A 21007-nucleotide genomic window follows, 5' to 3' on the forward strand; every position below is an offset into this window, starting at 1 on the left:
TCGGGCACGTTAATGGGAGCAACAAATTATACGACTTTATTTTCTTTCAAATATAGATATCTCTTACTTTTGTTCGTCGAATTTTATTGTTGGGCGTTGTTATGGGATATTGAGATATACTATCGGGTGCAACAAATTATAACGCTGCTGTCTCTTTTTTTAAATATGGATACTTCTCATCTTTGTCGGTTTCATGATATATTTTTGTATTATTTTGGAACACTGAGACGTTTGTGAGATATAACTGAAATATAGCTTTTCTTTTTAGATAATTCTTATATTTTTAATATACACTGCCGTTTGTCAATTTTAAGTAATAGCTAAATCTGTGTGAATGAAACAGTTGAGCGTATTTAATTATTTATTTCAAACTTCAAAGAAGTTCAAATGGCTACTCAAGCATTTAAGATTATTCCCAAGGCATCTCTTCCAAGAGTCATAAAACAATCTACAATAAAATAATCGCGTAAATCGTAAAATAAAACTCTGAAACACAACTAACATTCCTCGAGCGAAAACCATCCCCGAAAAAAGATTCTCGAGCACAAGGGATGAACCACGGATTCCTCGGCAACCTAGACCAGCAACATCCAGGATAAGCGTCTCCCCCGAGAGCAGCCAGGTAAACGGATGAAAAAAATAAATTGGTTGCGAGAGGTCGAGCCCCTCGCAGCTGGCTGAGAGACCTTGGACGCGACCCATTCACGCGGCCAGAAGCTCACGGGGAGCCGGCAGGCCGCGGAATCAAGGTCGCCGGAATCCTGGTCGTTTCGTCGAGGGCTCACCTGAAGCCGTTCTCGAAATAGTCAGCCGATAGTGTAACGTTCGACACATGCGAACGGAAAAACGGCGAAACGATTCCGAAATAATGCCAGCGAAACGGCGGGCCGCTGCCATAAATCAAGCAGCGGCGGGGATCGACAAGGCTCTGGCAGCGTCGTGGAACCGTGAGCGTCGCGACGCGCTGCCCGCGGTGCTATTTACGCGAAGAGAATAGTGGGGCGTCTCTCTATTTCGGTCGGACCAGCCAGGGCCGTTCAGTCTGCGGGCTGGCTTCCTCACCAGGAGGCAGCGGCTCCGAATTTTGCCCTAATCGCGCGCTCCAGGGAGAACGGTTCTCTTGCGACGCCGAGAGTCGGTCCGACAGGGGTAGCCATCCCCCTCGGACGACCACCGTCGAAAAGTCTCTCGCGGGACACGCGACTTGAACGATGCCCAGGGATAGTCTGTGCACGATGAACGCGGTGCGTCGACCGGTGACACGAACGTGGTAGGAATCGCTCGATCCTCTTGCACCTGATCTCATCTCGGGGGACAGTTAGTCGGCAAGATGTTCTGGTCCGAGCCCGACGAGGAGGAAGAGGCGCTGTTATGCAGCCCTGCCCTCATGGCCAGGAGGGCCTCGGAGTCCTGGATCGTCGCGCCTCCCGTCGAGGTACGGAAGGGCCCCGAAAAACGATACCGTCTCGTCCTTCGGTCGATTGGGTAGTTTCGGTGTCCGGTTGAACAGCCGACGCCGGTCTTGTGCGATCGACTTTTCACGCTAGATTTACCGACCCGTTCGTTCGACGGCGAACAGGAGTCGTTATTTTTCGGTACACGCTGACTTTGATTGATGAGACACGCGCTGACCTTCGGCTCTTCTAAATTCAAACGTTCGGGACTAGTAGACAACCCTCTTTATCTGGATGCTGCGGTAAGTGCGAGCTGGTCGTAAATCTAGTGTTGATCTTCATTTCTGGGGGTGTATTTGTTTTAATTTCGTTAGATTTTGTTGCGAAGTCTCTCGTTTACAGGCATAAGTAATATTATATTTATCGAATAAGATATATAGAATATTCTTGATCTTTTACTATGTTTATTTGTTAAATTGAACACGTTTTATTCGACACATATAATATTAATTATGCTCAAGAACAGACCTCGGCAACTGGCTGTATAACCTTGATCCCTTATTTTATATTGCTAGGGGGTGAATACTTATTGAATTTGATATTTATATATTTATGCTCAAGATAATCTTTACTAAAAAAATCGAGGATGAAAAGCGCCCTCTAAATATCATTCATAGACGAGTGAACATTTCAATGTCAAACATCAAAAAAATTCGTTTTTCGGTCGCAATTATCTCATTCCGAGAAAGATAAATATTACATCGATTTCGAGAGAGCTCATTTTTCTCGATAATCCTTTGTCGACTAAGCTAATAAATCTTGACCCTATACAGAATATCGATCGTATCGCAATCGAATTCTGAAAATAGAAATATTGAAATCTGAACAGCGAGGCTGTGGAAGACTGATGAAAAAAAACGCGGTATGTCACGGCACCAAGAAGAACGTCCAACTGTCCTTATCGACAGGCGACACCATGGAAATTCATCGGACGACATCGGTTGATTCAGCTACGGCATGAATCACGATGATCGATGAAAATGCAGAAGGATTACCGTCCGATAAGCTTGACAGGGCTATCAAGAAAGAGAGAGGGAGGAAGAGAGAGAGAGGAAGAGAGGGCCGGGTAGCTAATGCAGGGCTTTCCTCTGCGGGCGTCACATTATCGGTGCAATTAACAATGCTCCGGAGAAGCGGCCTCGAAACCAGCGATAGAGACCCGCCGACCCATAACCGGCGATACCAGACAAGATACGGGACGAGAGAGTTGCGATCGGGGGTTAATTAAAGACACCGGGGAGCCATGGATGCAGCGCGCTATCATCGGCCGAGGGCAGAGGCGCCGATTAAATTTTACGGCTAGTGAAACGCGGCAAAAATCCGACGCGATAAAGGCGAGACGAGCCGGGATAGAGAGAGAGCACGTCCCCGCGATTTTTCTCGGGGAACTGGATTATTCTAATCTCCGGCCCTCTTATCGGATGAGACACGCTTCGCTTCCGTGTAAAAATCCGCGGCGAGAGGTCACTAGCATCGTGGCAACGCTAGGACACACGCAATCGTTATCGGGGTCCGGTTATCGTGTCTCGAGATGCCGCGAAAGCCGGGCGAAAAATCGGTGTCGATGGTCAACGCATCCGCGGAGCCAGCGCGGCCTTTGCATCACTATTACGCGCGATTACGAGCGAGGCTGCACGTTTTGGAACCGGTCCAAGGATTCCCCTAGGTTACACCCTTCTGGCCCGTTTCCCTGCCGATCCGCCGAATCCGTGGAACTCGCAATGAACACGTAGAACGTCCGACAAAACCGATCCCGCGACAAACAAGCCGCCGTTTCTCACCTCGGCCGCGTTCCGAGCCACGACCTTTCACCTCCCTGATACGTTAACCCCGCGCACCTTCTGTCTCTGATAAACTTCTGTCTTTTGTCCGCGATATATGGAGTCCTCCGCGATGAGTCGCATTGTCGATCGAACGTACCGAGACAATGACTCGAGATGACTCGAAAATACGTCTCAGATGTTGGAGGCTTATCGGTGGACTGTGTAGAAAATTATGGCAGTTTTACCGAGTTGAGAATGATACAAATTCTTGGACCTTTTTTAGACGCTTTTGTTATTGTTTTCATTCTTTTCATAGATGTATATAATTCTCGCGATTTTTATGAAACGGGTCGGTTGATGGTGTACAGACTTGTAGAACTTAGAAACTATAGTGTCTCTAGAGACTAGAGACTAGATAATAGACTATACATAAACTTTTATGCAAAATAATATTTTTCTGCATCGATTGCAAGACGAATGTGTACAAAGTTGTAAGAAAAGTATAATCTTCTTTCCTACTGTAATAATTTTAACGAGGTGAAATTAGTTCACCAACATTTTTCATTTCTTTACTTTTATCAGTGTTTTCAGTTCTACCCACCCAATTAAATAGAGTGCAAATAGATGCTAAAACGTTAAGGTTATATACCGTATAATAGTAATAATATGAATAATATGTAACACATGTTTTATTATATTCTGAAAATTATAGAAAATATTGTAATTATAATACTATAATATTTTAATTATAATGCAGTATTATTATTACTATACAGTAAATTCATTCTATCTTTTCCAAGTAATAATTACCGTCCAACCAGAACACTCTCTCATTTCCAAAATGATAAAAATAACCTATCTACGTTCAAACATACGGAACAAAAATTCCAACAATTATTTTCACAGACTAAAAAATTGAAAAGCAAAAACATGGTTACACGATGGATGATCCCAACGTGATTGGTCGTCGATAGCGCTTTCACAATGGCTTCTGGCATGTGAAAGCACGCCGTCGAATGGGCGTGCCTCTAAGGGTCCCATTATCCCTTTCGGACACGCAGCCGCGACTACCTGAACACCCTCGCCCCTTAGAATTTAAGGTGTTCGCCGTGTCCGTGGTCCATCTCTCTCTCTTTGTTTCTCGTTTCCTTTCTTCGTGCAGGCGATGCCGGCGGCGGCGGCGGCGGTCTCCCTTCAACGAAAGAAGTCACTGCCGGATGTGGCGCAGCCCATCCAGCTGACAGCCACGGCACCGCTCTCCAGGGAGGAAGTCAGTATCCTGAGCAGCATGAGGAGGGAGGAAATCCGCAGGCAAATCGACGAGAGCGAGAGGCTCAGAGCCAACCCTCTCCTCTACTTGGTCAGTCCTCAGGTTAAAGTGAGTATCTCCACAGGGGGGAGGGGAGGGGGGGCTGGGGGACTTTCACCTTGCTCGCTACCAAACAATAGCCGGCGACGTTCCTCCGAGTCATCGATAGTCCGAACGTGTTCGCGCCGAGATGAATCTCATTAGTTCAGCAGAATTTTTGGAAAGAATCGACGCTGTTCTCGATCATTGAATACCGATGCCCCGACAGGTTTATCATGCCATCGGCACAGTGGACCGATAAAATTTCTTGCACTTTATCATTTCAGGTTATGTCAGGTTATTTATCATTTCAGTATTCTTTATTGAGAATTGACGTTAGCTCGATTTTGCTGGCTAGGAATAATATTTTAATCGGTCAAAGAATTGGTGAAAAGATTAATTATAACGTTTTTATAGTACCATTTAGTACCATGAGATTTTTGTGCCACTTTGGCTCTTTTTCTCCGGGGCATCGTTTACGTCCATCGTCTAGGCTGTTTCGCCAATTTTTGTTCCTCGGAAGCGGCTAATTTTATTCCAGTACTTGTGTAAACTGATCAAACTGGTAGCTACGCAGCTGCGTCCTAGCTCGGTAATGATTCACGGTGCACTACACCCGGCTACCGCGTATACATGCGCGTGTAGCCATCCGGTCGTGTGATATATCTGTTTCGAAGAATCAATAACAATCGGTGGCGGATTCTTTTGTCTTTTTTATCTTGAAACATCTTGCCGTGGAACTACGTGTACGCGGCTCGTACATGAATTAATCGGTTGCGATTATACGATGCCGGCGGAGCATGAGCAATTGATACGAAACTTTCGCGTAAACAATTAAATCTGTTGTCGTCTAGACGGTTGTGAAATGGAGAGCGACACTTCCAGGTAACGAACAGCAGTGGATACAAATAATTGTCGATGATTTACGCTGTAATTTTCTGTGTCATCGCTTGACCGACAATGTTCCTTTTTTTTAATTAGAAAATAGAATTAAATTATATCGTAGAGCGATAAAATGTATTGAATGAGAATGTTGAAACGAAGCGCTGAATTTCTTTATCTCTTTCCGTGTGGAAGATGTATCAGTCGATGACGAATAGATTCATTGATACCGTTAGCAATAGGATTTACAGTGACTCAGGTATTCACGGATTTAGTGATGAGCGACGAAGGCTATTAGTGTTGTTGCCTGGGTCGGATTAGAACGACGTCCATCGGTCTGCTTGGTCTAGTAAAAGTTCATCGAAATCTTATCTCTTTCTGTCTCGCGACACGTAACCACGTTGTACTGCATCGTGCATAAAGTATCGTTGAAAGGTGTTTCACCATTTCCGAAGGACGACGAGAAATTGATAAAGCCGGAGCAGAAGCAAACAATCAGGGCTGTCTCATGCTACGTTTTCCGAGTATCGCGGGTGTCAGGAAATGATTGAACCTACAATAACGATTGCAGAATCTTTGTATGAAATATTGTAACAGTTCTGGGAAACTTGTTGAACATGTAAACAATTTTTGAAGCTCCCAGGGTCAGCAGAAAAATTGTGAAGTATTTCAAACAATTTTATGTGCTCCAGAAAAATCACGAGGTTTCTAGAAAACTTGTAGAGCCTCTAACAAATATTTTAGAGAATGTAGAAATATTGGAAAAGCTCCAGGAGTATGTTGGAACATCTGGAAGAATTGTAGGATTTGTATAAAAATTATAGAAATATAGCAAGGTCTGTAAAAAAATAGTAGAACCTCTAGAAAAATTATAGAATCATTAAAATTATTACAGTGTGTTTAGAAAAATTCTAGAGCCACAGAAGCAGTAATAGAACTTCCAAAAAGGTTGTATAGCCTTTAGAAATCATTGTAGAATTTTCAGAATAATTGTAAAACTCTCCAACAATTTTAGAATGTCCAACAAAAATTGCAGTATTCGTTGAAAGATATTAGGCTTTGTAGAAAAATTGTAGAAGGGTAACTGAGTCTTTAAAAACATTATAGAGCCTTTGGAAAAATTGTAGAACTTCTAAAAGAATTGTAAAACTCCCTAAAAATTGTAGAACCTCCAACAAAAGTTCTATAACTTCCCAAAAATGTAAAAATCTCCAACAGAAATTTTAGCACCGGTAGAAAAATTGTAGACGCTCTAGAAAAATTGTAGAACTTCCAAAAGAATTGTAAAATTCTTTAAAAATCGTAGAACCCCTAACAAAAATTTTAACACCGGTAGACGATCCAGAGAAATTATAGAACCTACACAGAGGCAGCTGAGTCTCGAAAAAAAATTGTAGAGCCTGCAGGAAGATTGTAGAATTCCCAAAAGAGCAGCTGAACTTTGAAAACATTGTAGAACGTATAAAAAAATTTTTAGAACGCTGCAGATGGTGCTGTAGTCGCTTAAAAAGATTCTTAGAGCCTCGTGAAAGCTCGTTGGGACACCAGAAAAATTACGAACCACTCCACAAGAATTTAGAAGCCTCTAGACAAATAATCTGACCCTGGGACGAGTCCCAACAGCTGCACCCAGGTCAGTTTTGGACCTGGGGACCTTAGGACCGAGCCCTAGAGACGACGACGATGCCTCGAAAATGCGGGACGATTTGTTGCGTAGAACGAAAAGTAGACGCAATACCCTAGTCGTGCGGCCTTGGCGAAAAAATAAAGAAGGGGAAAAGCGAGGGAAGGGGAGGGAGGGAGGGAGGGAGGGAAAGAGAGAGAAGCCGAGGAAGAAAAGAGAAGGGAGAGAAGGAGACAACCTGACGCTCGAATCGACGACGCAAAAACGCTCACTTCTTATCGGACGATTGCGAGAGTAGGTCGCGCGAGTATTGATACGTGATTATGAATGTTTAATCGAGTCGGCCGTTTTGAATATCCGGTCTGCGCCGGTCATCCTCTTGAATCGCAATTACCTGTCGCACGATCGTGCACCTTTCGCGCAATACATTATCAGCGTATCGATAAGAACGTTCTCGACTCTGTCGAGATACGCGCGCCGTTTCGCTCTCTCGAACCCCCGAAACCCACGGGGCTCTCTATTATGTAACAGCATCGTCTCCCCTTTTCGTTCCGCTTCTCTTTGCTTCCCCCGTTTCCTCTTCCTTTTCCAAATTGCCCGTCACTTTCATTATAAATGGAACAAGTCGTAACGTAGCAAAGTAAAACTAGAGAGACACTAAATGTTTTAGAAGTGTTTTTTAGAGAAAGAAAACTAACATGTTTTACAAGTATGAATGGAAAATTAATAATTTCTTTGAAGACAGTTTCGCTTCTCGACGTCGTTAGGGAAACACGGTTTTTTTAATCGCGAATCTCTTGCTACTTAAGCAAACTTGTTGCACGAAGCTGTTACGCAGAGTGAGGAGCACTGTTATGAAATCATCTCCTTCGCACGTTCTCGCACGTGGATGCTGTCTTTTTTTCCAAAGCGATACGGTGTATCGCTCAGCCTGCGCGATTATCAGCGAACATGACGATTCAGCAGCTACCATGTGCTCGAGAACGTTTTTAGACGTGATCCGCGAGCACGATGTTGCGGAGATAAATCGGTAATCCAATAAGGATAAATTACTATGATCGGAACAGGTTGCCCGACGATGACCGCTGTTTTATTTTTGTTTTTATTTTTTTCGGGAGATCGGAGAACGATTTTTCATATCGATTCGTTCGTTCCGATAACTTTCGAACGTCGCATTATATTCGTGCGTGATTTATATTCCTTTTTTTATTCATATATTCATATATTATATATTCGTATATTATACATTCATGTATTCGGTACTCTGTTGCATGCTCGATGTAAATACGCTGTCTTCCATTCATAATAGCTTTGGATCGAGTTTTTTTCATTAAAAGTCCAGTTGAAAATTGTAGTATGTGGAAAATCAGGGAAAAAAAACCTGAGGGAATTAAAAATGATCGACGAACACTAATGAACAATTAAAATGAAGTGTTTGACATTTTTAATAGTATGTGTATTAACGCTTGTATATTTGTGAGTTTAGTCAACTATTACTTAGTGTGTCGAAAATATTAATTTTACTATTTCATAGTCCATCAATTTTCAATTTTTATTTAATTTCTATATTTTCAAATATATTTTTATATATTTTTATATATTTCTAATTCATTAAGACTTATCCTAACTCAGTAAGATATATTAATATATCAAGTTCTATTAAAACTGTCGCTTCTACATAATTCAGGTCTTACCAAAAAGAAACGTATTTTAATTTCTATAAATTGTTAACAAGCACCGAAATGTTATAAAAATTTACTATACGAAGAACAGTATCTAATGAAAATCCTGTTGCAGGACTGGTTCTCCCGGCAGAAGCTGGTGATGCTGGTGCTGTTCATCAACATATCTCTCGCCCTGATGTTCTTCAAGCTGCTGACGTAGCAGCCAGCCGACGATCGGATTCACGGACTCGTGGTGGACGTGACCTGAGGCTCGGGGGCGTCGCGACGCCCCGAGTTGTCACCGGAAACCCAAGAAGAAGCATCGACGAGCACGGGGGCGAGAGCGCGCCCCCGGCGCAGACCACCGACAACATTGTTGCGAACTGCTAGAGATCAAACGGACTCGGTTCTAAGAACGGAGCGAGCGTTCTACAGGACTCGGAGGAGCAGCGTTGGAAGACAGGACATGCATCGGACGACGCACAGGAAAAAGAAGAAGAAGAAGATGAGGAGGAGGGATCATCGGCCGAGGACGACGGAATTCGCGTCGAAATGGACGACGCGATCGAAACACGGTCGAGGCAAACGAATCACGAAGTACAAGCCGGGGAGGGACTTCCGGTGAGGCAGACCAGGACTCTCGCTGGCTAAATTGAGAAAGAGAGAGAGAGAGAGAGAGAGAGAGAAGTGATCAGTTTTCTTGGACGAGGCACCGGCGTCGATTTACGTGCCTCGTCACCGGCTGTACCATACATATTTTTACACCGAGTATTTTAATATAATCATATTTGTAAGGGCTCCGGAAGGGCTACAATTGAGTCCCCCGGGCCCTGAACACGGTGCGCACAGACACGAATCTCTCTTACACTTTTCCTTTTCGGTTCTCTTCCTCGGCGACCGGGTTGGGCCCTATTTTCCAAGCGGAACCTTCGGGCCTCGAATCAAACGCAACTGGGCTGCGAATTTTTCTGCAAGCCATCGATTCCTTATCTACTTTAACATTTTGTCTGCCACGCCGACAACCTCAAAACTTTTACAAAATCAATGTCTAATTTCTAGTTCATTAAAAGAAGCTATTGTGATTCTGAACAAGCGTTATTGCAATGCTTGTTGCAAGTAACACATATATCGAGTGAATAACTTGTAAATTTAACTTCACAATCCGTATAAATTAAATCAGTAAATTATTAAACTAAAAAATTATTGATTAAATTAATAAATTAGGAAGTATACTGCTTGATTCGATCTAAATGGTAAAGTTCAGTGACGTCAGTTATTTGTTCCTGATGAAATTAGAAAGATGTAAGGATTGGGTTAATCCTAGAACAACCCTATTCTAGTCTTTGCCATAAGTAACATTACGGGGTTGCATTGCGACAATTATTATATACCATATATTACAATTTATGTAATATATAATTTCGCAATGTTCTAGTATTTATTTCTTCATCTGCAGCAAATTGAAAATTGTATGAGCTCTTTACCAACCCCTAAATTATTCTAGGATTAAAAACGTTTCAATTTAAAATTCGCTTGCATTAATTAAAACACTTCGATATAGCACGATTTTTTGAGGTTGATCTTAGGCACTCGACGCGTTAAATTACGCGGATATTCTTTCCACTGTTTCAACGTTCACCGTCTCGTTTCCACCGCGAAAAATCCGCAGTCGTAAGCTGTCCGTCTTTCGCTAAAGATATCAAATTTTTACCTGTGCTCGCGACAGATGTTTCGCTGCAGAAATTGAGTCTTTCTCGGACACAGATGGAAATTTGGTCTCTTTGGGTGAGAGGCGGCTGCCGGTTCTATTTCGTTCGATCCCGAGTGATTTTTGTTTAAACCAAGCCCAACCACGGTCGACTGGACGATCGACTCGAGCGCGGACGACCACACGATCACTTTTATACGCGACATTTAGAGCAGCTAGTGGATCATTTTCAAACTAGAACGTTCTCGCGATCGGGGAACTTGGACGGTCGATGGTATTTTTCAAAACGTTTTTTGGACACCCTGTATATCGAAAGGGGTTCTTCGAGCTCGAAGCTATTTAAATAAATTCGCTGGATCGATTTAACTACACGCGTCCCGAGCCATTGGGACACGCGAGAGCACTGAAACGTGAACGATTGTTGAAAAGTTATTGGGTAATCCTCGAGGATTTCTAATCGAAGTTTCGAGCGTCTTGCGAGACAGGAGCGAGGAAACTCGATCTCCTCGTGTACAGAAAGATGGCTCGAATTTTTGTTGATATCGCAGAACAACAATGTCCCAATGCTCGCGGTCGGGAGTGTACATTGTGCAAATGGGCGACGAGTTTCGAGTTTCTATACGATTGTTACGGTTTCTACGAATTTCAGAGCGAGAGAGGGAGAAAGAAAGAAAGAAAGAAAGAAAGAGAACGAGAGAGAGAGAGAGAGAGCAAAAGAGAGAGAATGAGAGAACGAAAGAGTTGTTGTTGTGTGATTAAACGTTACGATGTATTCATGTGTTATCGACGTGTCCATGTATTGTATGGTTGTTGTTTCCGCCGTAGCGTCGCATCTGTCGACCCCCCCATAGCGTCGCGTTTCTATCCGCGGTGTAGTATCGCGATCGATCGCCAGGCAGCACAAAGTCGACAGCCAATGCGGGAACGCGAGGGAATCGTTCGCCGGGTTGCGCGACGTTGCGGAGGGGAAAAAAATGTGTATAATTAATTGCGCGAGCTCCATCGGGAGACCACTTCGACTACGAAGTCTATTCGTGTAGCCTTGCCTTCCACGCGAACACTGTACATAGACACTATTCTCCGATTTTTATATACACATAGCTGCGCACGATTTCGATCGTCGCGATCCGATCGCCGCCGGTCACGATCATCGGGCCGAGGAGACAGATCCAACGAAATACAGTCGATCGCGCTGCGCAACAAGATCGCGGCCGACCTTCGACGATTGTTTAAGCGCGATTATTTATTTGTAATTGGTTCTTTACCTGCGTTGTTTCGTTCGGGACAGCCCGCGGAATAATTCCGCGCGCGAAACAACCGCGTAACCTATTACCGTTGAATACAATAAATGTTCAAGGCTTGAGGAACACGGCTTTTTATTCGTTTATCTCACGGTTCGATCGCAGATAAAAATCTCGGCGAGACGTCTTAATTAAGAGAGCGTCGTTGCGCAGCGCGATAACGCGTGTACGCCGTGTTATTGTTACGGCGCGATAATGCCCGCGGAATCGGCGAACGTAATTTCCCGAGACGCCGGATCGGCGTTTCAATTCGTCGACGATCGAAAGAAGTCTTCTATCGGGCGCGCGATTTTCGTATTTTCACGGCGATCCGTCGACGTACGTCGACGTTTGTACACGTGCTGTGGTAGATTTCAGGTGACTCAGATGGTCGGCGGTTTTTTTTCCCATGGGGGTCAACGAACATTTTACAAGAGATCGCCAACGTGACGAACCGTATTTTTTTCGGCCGTTTCCTCCCCCGCGGGACACGAGGGGAAACATTGTGCTCTCGTGTGGCGCGGATCGACGTTGATCTTCGCGCGCCGGGCCGAGGATCGATCGTCGGGGATACCGATTTCTACCGGTGTACCGGGCGGATCGATCCGCCTGCGCTCGAGCGATCGCATTTTTTTCTAGCCTCAGGCGTAGCTTGTATACCTAGGTGAATTTGTAAATAAGGGAGCGGAGAGCAGGCGAGAAAGCGGCGGCGAGAGCGAGAGACAAAGAGAGAATGCGCGCGGAGCGAGTCACAAAAGACGGAGCCGATTCGAAAACGACGAAACATTGTTTGCCTTGAATTTGGTTTTCGAACGAACATTTTCGGTTGGCGTTGTTCTTAAGATTGTTGACGATGTCACATAATATTTGAGAAAGTTACTTACGGATTCGTGATTCGATATCGACTGTTTTCAGACGAATTGTTCTATGACCATTGTCGTTTTACTCGCGAATCAATAATATATCTTGAATGATGTTACTCGAGCAACTGTTCTGCGATCATTATTTAGGAGAAAGTATATCGACGTTGTTCTTATATCTTTATCGTATATTTTAACAAATTACTGAAACGAATTCGTATCGGAGGTATATCGTAGACAATTGTTTAATTGTTCAACGACCGCCGTTGTTTCATTCGTGAGCGGATAATCTATCCGGAAGAATGTTATATAAGCAGCTGTTTCGAGGTTATTATTTAGGAGAGAATCTATTAACGTTATCCTAGGTGTAGTCGTTAAAAGTGTTCATTAAAAAGCGTTGACATATCAGGATTTTATCAATTCGATCAATGAAAATATTAAAGTTAATTTATCATCTACAAGATGGCGCGTCCATTGAGAATGGTCGCGCTAAGTTTTACCTGCGGTTAGAGGCAAACGAATACGGTTTACACGAGCGTTGATCGGTTAGTCAACATCGAAGAACAATTTCGAGGGATTCGTTTCGTATTTCTTTTTCTTCTAGCGTTCTTTCCGCCAGGTGTTCCGGCTTTTGTGAATGGCTCCGCGCCGCGATCGGCGCTCGGATTGGTCAAGCACGATTTCGTTGATTTGGTTTCGTCTTTCTCGCGGGAGACCAGGTTTCGAGACTATTTTTCCAAAGAAAGAGGACACTCGCTATTTTCATCCTACGCTATAGTATATATACATATAGGTATATATATATACATATACATATATTTTCCTCTTTGTACCTAAAACACTAGCACTTTTCACGCGTACCGTCTCTCGAGTACATACTTTTAATCGTCGTCGACGACGACGGCGTTCGCACAGGACGAAGATCGGGCGACGTCGCGGCGGATCGAGCGATCGATGGATCGCGAAAGGACGGATCGCCGCGGCCGCGCGCGACGCCTTCGTTCGCGGACGGAAACGGAAACATAAACGAGCGGGGGACAGCTTCTTTTTATTTGTCGAGGGACAGTTGGAAACGGGGCGCGTCGACCACGCGCCGGCATCGACGACATGATTTTCATTTTGTTACGAGGATCGTTCGTAGGAGTAATCGAATTCGCTATTTGTACCGGCGCGGCGCGCCGTTCGCCCGCCGTGGACATGTACTGTATATATATATTGCAACTATGTACGCATATATGAACCGATTAATTAGTATCACCGGGCGGAGCAGCTCTAACGATTTGATAAAAATAAAAAAAACGAATCCGTGCGAGAGTGTGGCGGTGAGCGAATGTCGGGTGATTGAGGTGGCGAGAGAAGGGCGGAGAGAAAGGGTGAGAAATTGAATGAGAGAAATTGAGTGACAGAGAGAAATAGAGAGAGAGAGAAAGGTAGATAAGAGAGACGAGAGTGTGACCGAAGGTTCACGGAGAATGTGACGGGCATTGTAGGGGATGTTATCCGAAAACCTACACGCGTTAATCCATTATTCATTACTGCGTCACAAAAGCCATATCACGAATCAAAGGGGAAATTTCTAATATGTATAGGGAACTAGGTTTAAAAAAAAGAACTATCGATCGAACGAAACGAAAGGGAGTCAAACGATTGGTTATCCAATTGCTATTGTACACACAGGACGACATTACACACAGCAGACACGTACACGAGGAAATCTATGAAACAATCATATGTATATTTTAATTGTTATCTATTGATTATTATCGGAAGATTAGCATATCTCTCGTTATTACTGTATAATATTATTATTATGATTATTACTACTATTATCGAGATTATTGATTAATTATCATTAATTATTATTATAATTATTATTACTGTTATTATTATTATTATTACTACTATTATTATTACTATTATTACTACTATTATTACTACTATTATTATTATTACTATTACTATTATTATTATTATTATTATTACTATTATTATTATTACCATCACGATCATCATTCTATCGGCGGCTGCAGGGAGACACGTTGAAACGGGCGCGTTTTAGTAATTTTATTGGACGAATCGTCGACGCCGCGAAAATGGAAGACGACACACGCGATGGGGCCCACTGTCATTGTTGATTCGCAAGATACAAAACAAACAGTGATTCAATAAACTTGTATCATAACTGGCTACTGTCGCCTCGTTCGTTCTTGATTCGCTTGTGCTCGCCCATGCGCTGCGGATGACGCCTACCTGCAGATTCTGTTGGCATTCTTAGTTGGCGTGACGCGCTCGTTATCGCGCCACGCGATCACTCGACGACTTCCGATCTATACATCTTGAAAACGATACATTACCAAAAAGTTTATCGTCTTGTTATCGAGATCTTTTCGTTCCGAACAATTTCGATTTTGTGCCGTGCGAAGAAAGGATTCATCGGAAAGTCTGCGACTCAAACTTTGCGGTTCATTTACAAAATTCTAGATTTATGCGCACTCTTTTATGCGTCCTTTGCGGTTCTTTACGCATCCTCTGCGGTTCTTTACGAACCTCCTGCGGTTCTTTATGCACACTCTCCAGATCGATGCGCACGCTTATGAAGTTTGCCGAACGCCCGAGAAAAAGCACAGCAGGAAAAAGCAGGAATTCCGTTTATTATTCCAGGACCCGCCTCGCTAGAAATTCTCCAACAGATATCGCGACCCCTTCCCTCCGTTAGATTCTTGTAAAATAATTCACGAACGCGGGAATTTGCATGGAGATTACGCGGACTAATTATATCGGCTTAGTTATGCTCCGAGTTCTCCGCGAAGAACATGGAACTTCATTACGTTCTAGTTTTCCAAAGTCAGCTGATAAATCGTCGAATTTGCATGGATTCGTAGCAAAGTTCCGCTAAATAACGACACGCGTGAAGTCGAACCGAACTTTCCATACCAGCTCGGAACAATAAGATAGTCACAGCGGTGCGACGCTGGGGAATCGCGTTCGCGCACGCATCACGAAATTCAGCGTTATCTCCCCGTATTAACGCTTTACCGACCGGCCATTATACCGTAAACATTTATGTCATTCCAGAGCAATTAATTCTGTTTAATTTTGTTTGCTTCATCCATCGCGGAAGGTATCCAATATTTAAATAATTGTATAATGCTACGGGAACATACAGCGGTACAATCTAACACTTTTATCTGAACAACAGATAACAAATTATTAGTTGCCGTGACCATCGATATTCACAGGCTACCGGTCGGTAAAGAATTAACACTAAACCTACCAGAAAGTATCGAATTTCTTCAAATTTCGTACAGTTCTTACTAGAAGAGTTTCTCCAATAAATTATTCAATCGTGTCGCATGAAAGCGTGTTTACAACTCTTATTAGCGTGAAATGAGGAACCGGTCGTTTCACCTGGTGGGTTCAGCGTTAAAATTCTAGAGCCGCGAAGATCGGCGCTCCAATGTCAGCACAGAATTTTTGGAACATGCCGCCGGTGAACGACGCCGACCGAATTTTGTTGCACAGCCGGCGAACAATTGGCCAGCACGCTTCCAAAAGCGTTCGCCTTCGAGCGGATTCTTAGCGAGTGGCGGTGTTATCGCCGAGAGGAGGAGAGGCGAGAGAGAGAGAGAGAGAGAAGAAAGAAGACACCGAACGAGGCCAACAACTTTTCGTCTGCTGACTCGGATGACAAAAGCCCGGGTAAGCGTTAATTGCTTTGCAGCCGCGAATAAGAAACGAGTTTTCACGGTCCCTGACCTGGCTCGCTGCTTTTTACGCGAGTCGGCGAATAATCGGCCAGCTCTCGCCAGAAACAAAACATTCGATAAATCGATTCGCTTCCCTTTGTCGTCGATATCGCCGCGCTTACGGGCCTTGTACTCCCCCCTAGCAAGATCCTAGGGTACATAATTCGTCCATTTTCGATCGACGTTTCGCAACAGCACGTTCTGAGTCACTTCCACTTTCACAATTTAGATATTAATCGCCGTGCTCGTTAGTTATCGGCGACACTGTTAATCTGTTTTCACAGATTGCCCATTGTGATTGCCCATTGTGGTTCTGTTTGGTGATTGTTCGTTGCGATTGTTCATCGTGACACATTACAGTTAAAAGGATTTCAAAAGGATGCGGAAGAGCGAAGAATTACTGCAGATTATATGCACTTATGATAGAAATTGATAAAAGGAATACAAAACGGTGAGACATCGTAAGTATTTAAAAATAATGTTACATTGTTTTCAGTTTGTTATAATTGTTAGAAGAATATGTTTTCATTTTTCACTTCTGCTGCATATAATCGTGGAAGATAATTTTTATTTTGCAGGATCCGGTCTGATGAGACCGCGTGAATCTTTGTGAAGAATAAAAATTGTCTGCAGCGATTTGATTAATGATTTTAGTAAAGTTGAACTATTATATTCTAAATATCCATTTAATTCTATCATAAATGTATCAAATCTGCAGAATAATTAGACCGTGAATTTAATCGATCTTTCCAAAAACAAGCAAATGAAATACAGAACAATGAAGACGTCGAAACAATTTAAGGATCTCGTTACGCTGTTCTAAATCGAAAATTAATCTATCACAAGAACAAGCACATCTTTGTTTAACTCCCGTTCCATAGAATTAACAAAGACAAGAAATCTACAGACCGATAATTGCAATGAACGAGACCGCTTCTGGCTGGAATAACATCGATCTCGTATCTAGAAGCAGAAAATAGGTGACTCCTTATCGCGAGGATCGCGCGAGGCTCAAAATTTCGGCACTGTCCCGAAACTCTGCGAGAAGCTCTATCGCAGCCAGGTTGCTAAAGTCCGCGGGAAACAAAGCGCTTCCTAGAGCCGGCTTGAAGCCGAGCCAAGGTCGAGACACTATGCCGCACGCGAATTCGCTTCCGCGTCGATTTTTCGCCGCGGTGTATCGCGATAAAGAAAAAAAGAAAAAGGCGAGGGAAAAAACAGTGCCGATAATAAGAAACATGCACTTCCACCTTCCGAGTGCGCGGCGTCTCGTCACGTGCTCGGCTTGACCTCACCGCGATACCATCGTCCGCGCTGTATCGATGCCAGAGGCAGGCAGTGTGCTCGTACGAGAATGTCGAGCGAAACGTGACCGAATCTGATATCGCACGCAAAGCCTCGTTACTTGCTCCTCCGCCGATGATCGCAAGGTCCTGAAATCGAGACGATCTCGGAGAGATGATACCGCAGAGCCATTAAGCATCGACCGGTTGCAACGAGCGAAAAGGATTGATCAGCCAAGGACACCTCCGCCGAGGATTTCCATGGCGAGCGGGACACCGTGTTCATGACAATTTAGAACAGCCTGTTGCATGTCAATTCTCACCGCAGTGCTGCGTTCATAGACTCGATCGCCGAGAACGTAAAACAACTCGTTCGAATTTCTAATGCTACAGTAATTTTCCGAAATCATTGAACTTGGAGAAATCAGCACCCGAATTTTTATTATAACATTAAATTTTCAGATGTAATTTTGATTTGGGATAAAATTTAGAATTCTCCTCGATTTCTGAGAAAATTAGAAAGATTCACGGCATTGTTCAATTTTAATCTAGAAAATATGAAATTCTGGTTAAATAAATTGTTAAGCGCGTATCGCTCGTAGAACTAATTATCGAAACCCAGTTCTTGTAACTTGAATTTTTAACAATACGGTATGTCGTTGGAAAAATAAACGCGACCGTAATTATCGTGTCGAGTTAAAGTTAAATACTGTTTGCAACGATGACCGTCGTCTTTAACGGTATGTATTCCTGTATTAAAAAAAAAAGTTTCACTCGGACGTTTTAATACGACGATAAAGGCCTGTGACGGCATCATTGTTTTATCGTTCTCGCGCGGACGCTTTGGTTCAGATTAGCTCCGTATAACATCCGTATCATAATAAATCTTCGATAATCGTTTAAACACTTTCGCCGACGGCGTGCTTTCGTTTGGCTACCTGTTGAACTTGTCGAATGTTCGCGACGCGCGCTCACGTGGCAGACGTTACGCGCATGGAGATCAAAGGCATATCTATTATTTCCTGTTATTAGTCATTGACTTCCTAATTCAATAGCACCGCGGCTACAATTTTTGTAACACGTATAATGCTTCTCGTTGCATCACTCGTTGTGCGCGCATCGGTCACCGCGCACTATTAAACTGTGTTCTACATGCACGCACACGTGTCGACAACGAGGAGCAGCGGAACGCTGTAATTTGTGCAACGCGATAAGATTATCTTCCAATTAATTACTGCAGAGTCAATAAACTTTCCTCCAGTACCATTAATCAATCTTCGGAGGCAGATGTGTGCTAGAAGAAATTCAGAGATCTGATCGCGGTGACATATTTTTGCGGAGGACACTTCAAATTTCAGATAAATCCTCAGAAGCTATCGACGCCGCGACAAACGTTAAAAACAACCAGATTAACACTCGATAAACACGTACGCGCTTAGGATCATACGCGATGTTGTTTTCCAATTTTTCTCAACATGTTTTTTGTGCTTCTAAACACGTCAGTCTTTTCCTTAACCCCTTGCACTATGACTTATTTCACAGTTACGTGGATCTGTATTTGTTTGTTACTAGTCAATTTCTACGTTGGGTGGAACATAAATATTTGTTATATAGCAATTTTCATTTCAATGTTTAAATTGAGATGGGTAGAATTTAATTTCCAAATCTTCGATTTATCGACGAAGATTTAACGAGTCTGACATGGTATTATAGGGGGGAAGGGGTTAATGAAATATATGCAAAGGCAAATTAATTGTTACAAGCTATCGATATTTAGATCTGCGTTCTAATGTACCTGATCCAGTCGTCTGAATTAATTATTTATTAATAGTTAGCGAATTCTCGTTATAGCAAGACGATTTTGCAGCGATCGCGTCGAAGAGCAACGCCACGATAGACAATTCCGCGCGATTCAGGGCCGACGTACGTTTGCCAAGGTTTTTCGTGCAGTCGTACTCGGGCCACGCCGATGCAACGATGCGGCGAGTCGCGTCACCGATCGGAACGGAGAAGCGTATAAACAGGAATCACATATTTTATCGCGATCATCCGATCGCCGGCGAATTACACGCCCGATAAGACGGCACGAGCCCAGACAAAAACTTCTAAATTTAACCGATGAATAATTCCGCGGTCGGACAGGTGGTTCGTTCGTTATTGGCGCAACAACTGTGACGAATTACGCGGGATCCGCCGGCCCGATAACTTTCCTTCGCGGTGCGTTTCTCCGAATGCACGTAAGCGCATGTGCATCGCGTCATGGCGGCGCGGCGCGGCGCTTCCTGGGGACGCGGCAGCGTACCCGCGACCAAAAATATTTTGTTAGGACGGATATAGAACGTCCGTGTCGCGTGTTCGCCGAATAGATAAAGCGACCAACAAAAGCCTCCGTATCAATGAATTCACTCAAACAAGCGTGCAGGAGATATTAATGGAAAACAACTGATCCCCCAAGGAAGCATTCAGAAGTTATTAATATACCCGTTCGAAAAGAAACGATAACTCTCCCCTACCCCGAAAATGATTCCGAATGCAACAAATGAAATATTGATCTACGCAAGAAAGAACTCAGTAAATTGTGAATCGAAAAGATATTAATTACAGTTTAATTTCATTTGAAGAAGGTATCAACCCTTTGCACTCGAAACTTCTTTTAATAGAGATCTAAAATAATTTGTCTGATTTGTAGTGCGACAAAGTGCATTTTATGCATATGTAATATTGAAATGTTTTAAATCTAAACTTTGTTAGTATAAAAATTATCTTGCCTCAGAGCCATCGCTCGAGTGCAAAGAATTGAAATCAAAAGTAGTCGTTCACTTATCCCTTTGCACTCGCGTGGTGACTCTAAGCCACCGCTAAAATTGTTGTACCACTTTTCAAAATCATTTCTATACACCTTATCAAAGTTTAGATTTCAAAAATTATTCAATTTAACACAAGATTCAATTTCATATATATAAACTGAACCTTGTTATAAAAAATTGTAATCTGTAAGTCAGAGAAACTATTTTAGATTTATAATTAGATTGGCTTCGAGTGCAAAAGGTTAATGTTTGATTCGAATTCGAAGATCGAACGTGTCTTCGCTAGATAAAACTATTGCTCCGAGATTAGAGGAACACGAATGTTGCAAGCCTTATCGGATGATAGTCGCGTCGTCGTTTTATCAGATCCGAGCGAGTCCTTTGATTTTAATCCGGACCACGCGGGCTGTCTCGTTCACTCGCTACGTTTCAGCCTCGTTACGCGAGACCCTTGGTTAATTGTCGGAATTTTTACCACGTCCCTGGCCGGGCCCTAATTGATTCAAACTCGGGTATCTTGATCGTCCACTTTACGCGCTCGCTGCCAATTTTCTGCGTCCCACATAAGCACCGTCTCTGGCCCTCGTG

At 43.3% G+C, this 21007-nt stretch overlaps 1 protein-coding gene and 1 long non-coding RNA gene across 2 annotated transcripts; one reads left to right on the forward strand and one right to left on the reverse strand.

Annotated features, from left to right (window-relative positions):
• The first annotated feature begins 820 nt into the window (after positions 1-820).
• Positions 821-11669, forward strand: LOC144474815 (uncharacterized). The gene is made up of 3 exons (XM_078190130.1): positions 821-1435; positions 4380-4595; positions 8869-11669. The coding sequence occupies exons 1-3, from the start codon at positions 1331-1333 to the stop codon at positions 8953-8955; spliced, it is 408 nt and encodes a 135-aa protein (XP_078046256.1). The 5' UTR covers positions 821-1330; the 3' UTR covers positions 8956-11669.
• Positions 3417-5178, reverse strand: LOC144474817 (uncharacterized). The gene is made up of 3 exons (XR_013494788.1): positions 4996-5178; positions 4645-4919; positions 3417-4570 (listed from the first exon to the last, which is right to left on the reverse strand). It is a non-coding gene; the product is annotated as an uncharacterized LOC144474817 (long non-coding RNA).
• Positions 11670-21007: the final 9338 nt, after the last annotated feature.

This window comes from Augochlora pura, chromosome 9 (assembly GCF_028453695.1).
Source record: "Augochlora pura isolate Apur16 chromosome 9, APUR_v2.2.1, whole genome shotgun sequence".
NCBI lineage: Eukaryota > Metazoa > Arthropoda > Insecta > Hymenoptera > Halictidae > Augochlora > Augochlora pura.

Excerpts from the sequence above, each read along its gene's own strand:
- LOC144474815 (XM_078190130.1), top strand. The coding sequence starts at position 1,331 with ATGTTCTGGTCCGAGCCCGACGAGGAGGAAGAGGCGCTGTTATGCAGC. Across the intron at positions 1,436-4,379 it reads TCGTCGCGCCTCCCGTCGAG|GCGATGCCGGCGGCGGCGGC; the intron begins GTACGGAAGGGC and ends TTCTTCGTGCAG. Across the intron at positions 4,596-8,868 it reads TGGTCAGTCCTCAGGTTAAA|GACTGGTTCTCCCGGCAGAA; the intron begins GTGAGTATCTCC and ends ATCCTGTTGCAG.